Source organism: Haematobia irritans, chromosome 1 (genome assembly GCF_050003625.1).
Source record: "Haematobia irritans isolate KBUSLIRL chromosome 1, ASM5000362v1, whole genome shotgun sequence".
Classification (NCBI taxonomy): domain Eukaryota; kingdom Metazoa; phylum Arthropoda; class Insecta; order Diptera; family Muscidae; genus Haematobia; species Haematobia irritans.
This window is the reverse complement of record NC_134397.1, coordinates 16,812,685-16,820,122: the sequence shown is the minus strand read 5'-3', so window position 1 is coordinate 16,820,122 and position 7,438 is coordinate 16,812,685. Positions and strand designations below refer to the sequence as shown.

The window sequence follows — 7,438 nt, the reverse complement described above, 5'->3', positions numbered from 1 at the left end:
CTATCGATATGGGTTATTTCAAACATTTTTATATGCTTCTCGCAAAAGAGAATGGAATACTATCCATGAGTCTATTACTACAATGAATATATGATGTGAAACCTTTCTTTATCGCCAACTAGTCCACTCTTTAATAGCAAAATAACATCGAGACTCTTTATTTGGAAGAGTCTTGGTTTTAGTTTACAAAAAAGAGATTCAGAAATCTCTGAATTGTTTTTTTTTATGAAGACCAAAATATATTCTAGTCAATTACGAGAAACTTGAGGTTCTTATCATTTACCGAGTAGTCTCTTACGGATTCAGTTCTACAAATAGAAATAACGCATAAACCCGTAAAATATTTTATTTGAAAAAAAAAACCAAACCACATAATAAAATGCTCGACGCTTTCGTCAGATCACTTCTCATATGGTTGATGTTAAACCTAAAGGCCTTTGAAATCTATGGTCAATACTATGGAATAGCTGAAAATAATGGTTATGCTGGTAGGTAAGATTGAAATGTTAGAACAAGGAGGCAGATTCATAAAGCCCTTCTTGGTTACCTAGGTTGCTTTACTCCAGATTTTACCCAGGGTTCATGTGTGCCCATGGCTAAATGTCGACGCATTGAATGGCTATTGCAAACATGGTCACCTCCATATCCAGAACATATCCATCGTTATATAATTCAAAGTCATTGTGGTTCCCGAGGTAATGTGGTAAGTAATCTTAATCACCAAACAATAGCCCTCTAGCTGATTGTCATAGTCTAAATGGATGCATTTTTTTTTTGGTTTGTTTGCCAGCATTATGCCTGTTGTGCTTCTTATGACATCAATCTGGGTCAGCCATACCATGCACCGCCTCAAACACAAATGGCAAAGCCTTCACCTTCACCACCATATGTTCATAATTCTCATTATCCATATCATAGAGATTCCAACATTCAATATCCGGCAAATGTGGATTCGCCCTATCACCCATCTAATGTGGCTCCTCTTCCGACACCAAGTTATCTGCAGTCTCCCATAGGTGAACGGATACTACGCTCCATGCCTTGTGGCCCTTTGAGTGGTGATCGTATTGCAAGTGGTGAAGAAGTTCGTCTATCAGAATTTCCTTGGATGGTTTTGCTCGATACAGGAGATGTGAAATCACGACGCCGTTTTCGTTGTGCCGGAACTTTAATAACAAATCAATATGTGCTGACCGCAGCTCATTGTACAGACGTGAGGAATAATGTGTGAGTAGTAATAGTAAACAAATTTTTGAATTGGCCCAACACTCTTTGTATGACAAATCTCTGCATCAAAAATACAGACATCCATATCAAATCATTAGACCCGTTCTAGATAGAAAAATATCTAGGCGCTAAATAGGTAGGATACATGGGACGGAGTAGGATACTGTCGATTCTATTGTGAATCCTAAGTTGTCTATTGGGAATTTGGGTATCGATTCTATTGTGAATCGTAACTACTCTATTGGGAATTTGGGTTTCAAATTTCCTGCTAAAAAGGTATTTATTTTGAGAACTCTATTGTGAATCAAATCTACTGTCATTTTTTGCCGAAAGGTATTTATTTTGAGAACGTCACAGAATCCGTGCCCAGTAATGCTGGTGTCATTCCTGAGTGTTTCAATTCTTCAAAAGGTTTCACCGCAATGAAACGCCGTTCGGATCCGTTCTATCAAATAAAAAATACAGATATCCATATCAAATCGTTAGACCCGTTTCAGATAACAAATACTTAGACACTGAATAGAAAGGATAGATAGCGTGAGTTATGTATAGAAGATAAGATAGTGCAGAGTAGTATGTTATCGACTCTATTTTGAATTCTAACTACTCTATTGGGAATTAGGGTTTCAAATTTCTTGCCGAAAATATTTTTATTTTGAGAATTCACCCGTAGAACATTCCCAGTAATATAGAGGATTATCTGTATCTCTATACACTCTTTTTATGGCAACTTCCAAAACGAAATATTGTGTATGTTACAAAGGACCCTCTGTGTGCCGCCACTGAAAATTTCTGGGGTTAAGTACCCACTTTATCGTTACTGCCTCGTTCCTTTAATCCTATCTTCAATAATGTGTCCAGCATAATTCAACCCTAGACCATTACCTTCACATTCTGACGCCAGTGGCATGATCCTGGGAGAATAGAACCCCTGAACAGATACCAGAGGGAAATACCTGTTACAACGATGAGGAGGACCCAGACACTGAGATCTTATTCCGATTACTGCACCATCATACAATCCTGCAGGCAGATGTTCATGACATAACGGAATGTGTTAAATTGCTCGGAAATAATACGAACCCACCAAACGTGAACATTTTCACAGATTGCCGGAGGGCAATGAAGGCAATATCAGAACCGTTTGAAATGTAAAAGCATGATCAACGAATATTCGGAATTCAGCAGGATCCGCATCATATGGGTACCGGGACATGCCGGAATAAGGAGAAACATAAGCTAGGACGGACACATAGGGAAGTGAACTTAGAGAACACAAAGCCAATAGAGGAAACGCGGATGAATGGGAGACGTTACCACGGCGTGACCCGGATAATAAAAAGACTGGATAACTACTCAAGGAGAATAGAACGACAGTCAGGAGGGCCGTGGAAAGAATGACCGAGTACCTCGAATTGAGAGCACATCTGTGCTGGATAAGAGTAGGAGAGGATGGTGTATGTAGGGCGATTTTTGAGGATGATGCGACATTGGCACACTACCACCATGGTGCAATGGTTAGCATGCCCGCCTTGCATACACAGGGTCATGGGTTCAAACCCATTTTCGACCAAACACCAAAAGGTTTTTCAGCGGTGGATTATCCCACCTCAGCAATGCTTGTGAAATTTCTAAGCGAAGCACTATTGAACGCATTGATCTTAAAATGGAATCGGGCAGCACTCACAATGGACGGAATAGTCTATGTGAGCCTGACATGTCAGGCTGCCACTATACCTAACCTAACTTTGGCATACTACCTTTGTCACTACACTGCCTTTGCTAGGCTCGAAGTTAACCATATAGGTGAAGAGCTGGTCCAAATTGGAAGCATGGACTGGAAACATATTAGGTAATTCGTTAGAGACACAGAGTTTGATTATTGCGTTACATTATTTATTAGTTATTTATTTACACGGCTAATAGCAGCCTGGACATTACAAAATATAACTTTTTAATTCAATTAAATATAATTCTATATTCCAAGTTGGCCAGAAGGGACCCAATAGGACAGTATATATTCCAAATGGGCCAGAAGGGACTCTATAGGTTAGTAAGGACCATAGCGAGTCAGAAGGGAATCCCAAACTAGTTCTTCGAGATGGGTCAGTAGGGACCCCGTTGAGTCAATAAGGGCTCCGGGGTACTCAATAAGGTTCAACATGTATAAACAGATGGGTCAGAAACAGGAAGTGTATGTCAACCGACATGAGACAAAGCAACCTGAATCCTCTTTTCAACCTAACCTTACCTTCACTCGTTTCCTTATAATATTTAGGGGTTCCTGTATTACATCTCTATCAGGCAGTTTTCCTCTGGCTGCAAGCACCACATCATCTCTAAGAAGAGCAAATGAGGTTTTCTAGCAATATTCCAAAGTAAAGTTAACAGAACTTCTTCTTGGGAAGTGTCCCAATTCACATATCTTTGAATGTTAGCTTGTCCCAGAGAGGCTAAAGTACGTCATTTTGTTGCGTGTATTCCGACGGGCTACTATATCCCGTCATACAAACATATCACTTTGTATCTACACCTAATCTTAATATCCGTGTTGCTTGTCTAGTGGAGGTCGATGGTGAAGAAGGGAAACGAATCCAACGGACAACTTATCTCGTCTTGATCGGGGGAAATTAGAATAAAGCATTCATGTTCAGAGAAACAATACTAATACTATGGACAGGTCTGGTGGCAGTCCGTACTTATAGGTTCTCTTAAATTACTCTGTCCATCATGGTACCAATGTGGGAGCAACCGATCTTCCATACAAAGGATCATGGGCTCAATCCTAGATTCAACCAAACACCAAAAAGGCGATGGAACTCCAAACAAGATACAATTGGATAAGTGTAGTAACTAACACCTGTAACAGATAGAGGATACAATAAATTTTGGACAACTCATAGTAGAACAACATACCCAGACTTTTTCGCATTAATTTTTATTTTCTTCAGGGTTTCAGTACGTTTGGGCGAGCATGATCTACGGCACGAACATGATTGCGTGACATATAAGAAATCCTATTCAGACAAACATTGTGCTCCACCCTATGAAGATGTGGATATTGAGAGTATCACAGTATATCCTGGTTATAAACGTCGTTCATTTCAAAATGATATTGCTTTGATAAGATTGATACGACCAGTACAATTCAATAGTAAGTGAAAAAAGTTCCCTTTTAAAACATAAGATTTCACTCATAATTTTCCTTTATTTATTTAGGTCACATCAAGCCAATTTGCTTGCCATTAGATGCACATATTAATGCTGAAATGTCTATGGATCATATTGTAGCAGGTTGGGGAGTTACAGAAAAAGGTAAGAAAGAAACGTTAATTCTCCTTGGATTTGCTAGACACTCGCAGAATATTCAATAAATTCCCCTTTCGTTTGAAGTATTTTCGCTAGAATAGCATCGTTGACAAAATGATTTCCAGATTAGCTGGATCTTGCACTTTCAATTGGTCTTTCAGTATCCATGTGGTGATTGGTCTTACAGTATCCATTCGAGGAAGCCTATACTGAATGAGTACAGAGTGAAGTAGGTATCCGGTCTGTATACTTTGGAGGACACGCGAAGAGATGCCTCGTGATGTGAGCCGAATGTCCACAATTTGGGCAGACATCATGAATTGCTGGGTTCAGAAGGGAGAGGTAAATGCATTGAGATACCAGATCTGAGCTGAGATAGCACCACCTGGTCTCTCTAAGCAGCCGTCTCTCCTCATAACCGTCTTCCACCCAGTCCAACGCTTCACTGGTAGGAAGCTATTGTTTTCTGAACCGCTGTCGTGTGTGCCCATCCCTCAATTCCATCCGTATTCCCTCATCACTGTAATCACCGATTAAGTGGTCAATTGATCTTTCCGTGTCTCTGTACTTAAATCGAACTGGATGGGCTTTGCTCGTTCAGATGGTATCCTCCAGGATGTGATATGGTTTGGGTGGTTTACCCCTATGCGCCTTATCAGATGCTGGTAGGTGGGGAGGTTGCAGTGTCCGCTCACAGAGAACGTTTTGTATCACCTTCAATGCCGTCCTTATTCCCACATCGCCGATTAAGTGGACGATTGATCTTTCCGTGTCTCTTTTCTGAAATCCAGGATGTGATATGGTTTGGGTGGTTCACCCTTTTGTACTTTATCAGGTGCTGTTGGGTCGAGAGGTAGCAGTGCCGCATCAACGAGACCGTTTTGTGTACCCCTCAATGCCGTCCTCATTTTGACTCATACTGCATATTATGTTCTGGTATTTTGAATTGACATTCAGTGGCAATCCGAAGCCCTATATTTTACACCGTTTGAAGATTTCTTCATTAGGTATCGCTAATACTGGGAGTCCAAACGGGTCCCGCATAAACGAATAGGGGACGACCAATAGACTCATAGGTCTTTTATATTGTCTCTATATCTGTTCTCTAAGTGCTACCAACCAATGTCTTCAAAATCTTGTCTCCCAACGTTTTTAGCTACTATGCTTTCCAAAAATGAACAAACTATCAAACTTTGCACAAAGAACCTTGGGGTGCATGTGGGTTTGCTCCGGCCGGTAACCTTTTTCACATCGTGGGTCAAAGAATTTAAAACAGAAAGTTTCAGATTCTTGCTGACTAAGAATTCACTAAGTGCTGGAGGTAGTCATTAATCTTATATTATCCTCGGACTTCTTGATGTCTCTACCTAATGTAACAGTCATTCTCATATGATATTAGTTTGACATTTAACGATGGAAGAGAAAATACTGCCACGCCAAAGTTATAAAAGAGTGGAGATAGTACACTGCCTTGAGGAACACCCAAAGCTGTTTTTGTGGTAGTCTTTGTTGATTCGGTTATGAAAAGACTTCAATTCGGTTGGCCCTGGTGCAGAATTCCACCATGTTCACCAGACCAAATTCGACAAAACTTCAAACACAAGTTGGGAAAATACTAACCTGTAAGGTCGATAAACTCTATACGGGCGAGGTTAAAGCTTTGGGAGCTATAGGCTCGTAACTTGTAATAGTTAGACGGTCAGAAGGCCCATTTTCAACCCAGGAGCAACTGAAGCAATATAGGGTCAGTAGGCTCATTAGAATTCCGACTGGGCACTTGGAGTTGGTGGCACATTGAATTCGAATAAGGCTGATAAACTTCTGGCAAGTACGATGAGATACCAATCTTGTTCTTTGGGAAGAATTACGTTAGTGAACCTGAAATTCAAAGAAATTAGAGAAGCTTATTTTCTAAATTAACACAATTATAAACAAAAAACTATATCTGCAAATTCAGTTTCTCTGCTTGCGTGTGCAAAGTACAGAGTACTTTTGACTGTAAAAAATGAAATCAGCTGGCTTTTTGTTTCTACCTTATAGTAAATGTACCCTGGAATAATCCATACGAGGAAGTGGGTGTATATTAGTCAGCGTGTAATGGAGAATGTCTGATTCTAAGATTAATACTTTCATTCTTCGTTATTTCAGGTTATGCTTCCGATATCGTTCTAAAGGCCACTATACCTTTGCAAAACGTGGACATGTGTCGCCAAGCCTTTCGAGATGACTCGATAACAAGCGATGAACATCTCTGTGCTGGAGGACTTGACCAACATAGCACATGTCGTGGTGATTCTGGAGGACCTCTTTTTGCCGCCGTTCCCTTTGATAATCGTAAAATGCGGTACGTTCAATTTGGTATAACTTCAGCAGGTAGTTTTGCTTGTGGCAAAGGCAATTTTCCCGGAGTCTATACGAATATACGAAATTATGTCAACTGGATTATTAACACAATCTATTGAAAATGGCACACTAATAAATTATAATGCGCCTGGAAACTCAATAGAATGTTAATTTTGTCATATGAGCTTGGTAAAAACATAATGGAATTACATGGTAGTAATCACCCACATGATTATTATGTTATCTTTTTTCCTACATAGATGATGTGTTTATTTTCACAATTATATGGTAGTTTAATTAAAAATAAATAAAATTATATACATATGTATATGTAGATATGTATGTTATATTCATAAATATATGGGTTTTTGTTTTGTGAATGATTTCATTTGAATTGTTTCGATGTGTGTCAGATTTTTCACACTCGATTGTTTTATTTTTGCAAATGGTGTCAAATTCCAGCTTTAATAGCATAGCCTAGGGCAAAATTATATTAGCGGCCAACGTCAAAGCATTATGGCGTCAGTTCTGTAGACTCTTTTGCTTATGGCTATTTGCA

The 7,438-nt window shown here is 39.5% G+C and overlaps 1 protein-coding gene across 1 annotated transcript; it reads left to right on the top strand.

The window, feature by feature from the left end:
* Nucleotides 1–297: 297 nt before the first annotated feature.
* LOC142237697 (serine protease grass-like) lies at nt 298–7,236 on the top strand. The gene is made up of 6 exons (XM_075309092.1): nt 298–488; nt 552–703; nt 791–1,227; nt 4,179–4,381; nt 4,447–4,542; nt 6,685–7,236. The coding sequence occupies exons 1-6, from the start codon at nt 380–382 to the stop codon at nt 6,996–6,998; spliced, it is 1,311 nt and encodes a 436-aa protein (XP_075165207.1). The 5' UTR covers nt 298–379; the 3' UTR covers nt 6,999–7,236.
* Nucleotides 7,237–7,438: the final 202 nt, after the last annotated feature.

Bases quoted from the DNA above. Each gene is read 5' to 3' on its own strand.
- LOC142237697 (XM_075309092.1), top strand. From the start codon at position 380: ATGCTCGACGCTTTCGTCAGATCACTTCTCATATGGTTGATGTTAAAC. The intron at 489-551 runs GTAGGTAAGATT...TTGGTTACCTAG, and splicing joins TGAAAATAATGGTTATGCTG to GTTGCTTTACTCCAGATTTT. The intron at 4,382-4,446 runs GTAAGTGAAAAA...TTATTTATTTAG, and splicing joins ACGACCAGTACAATTCAATA to GTCACATCAAGCCAATTTGC.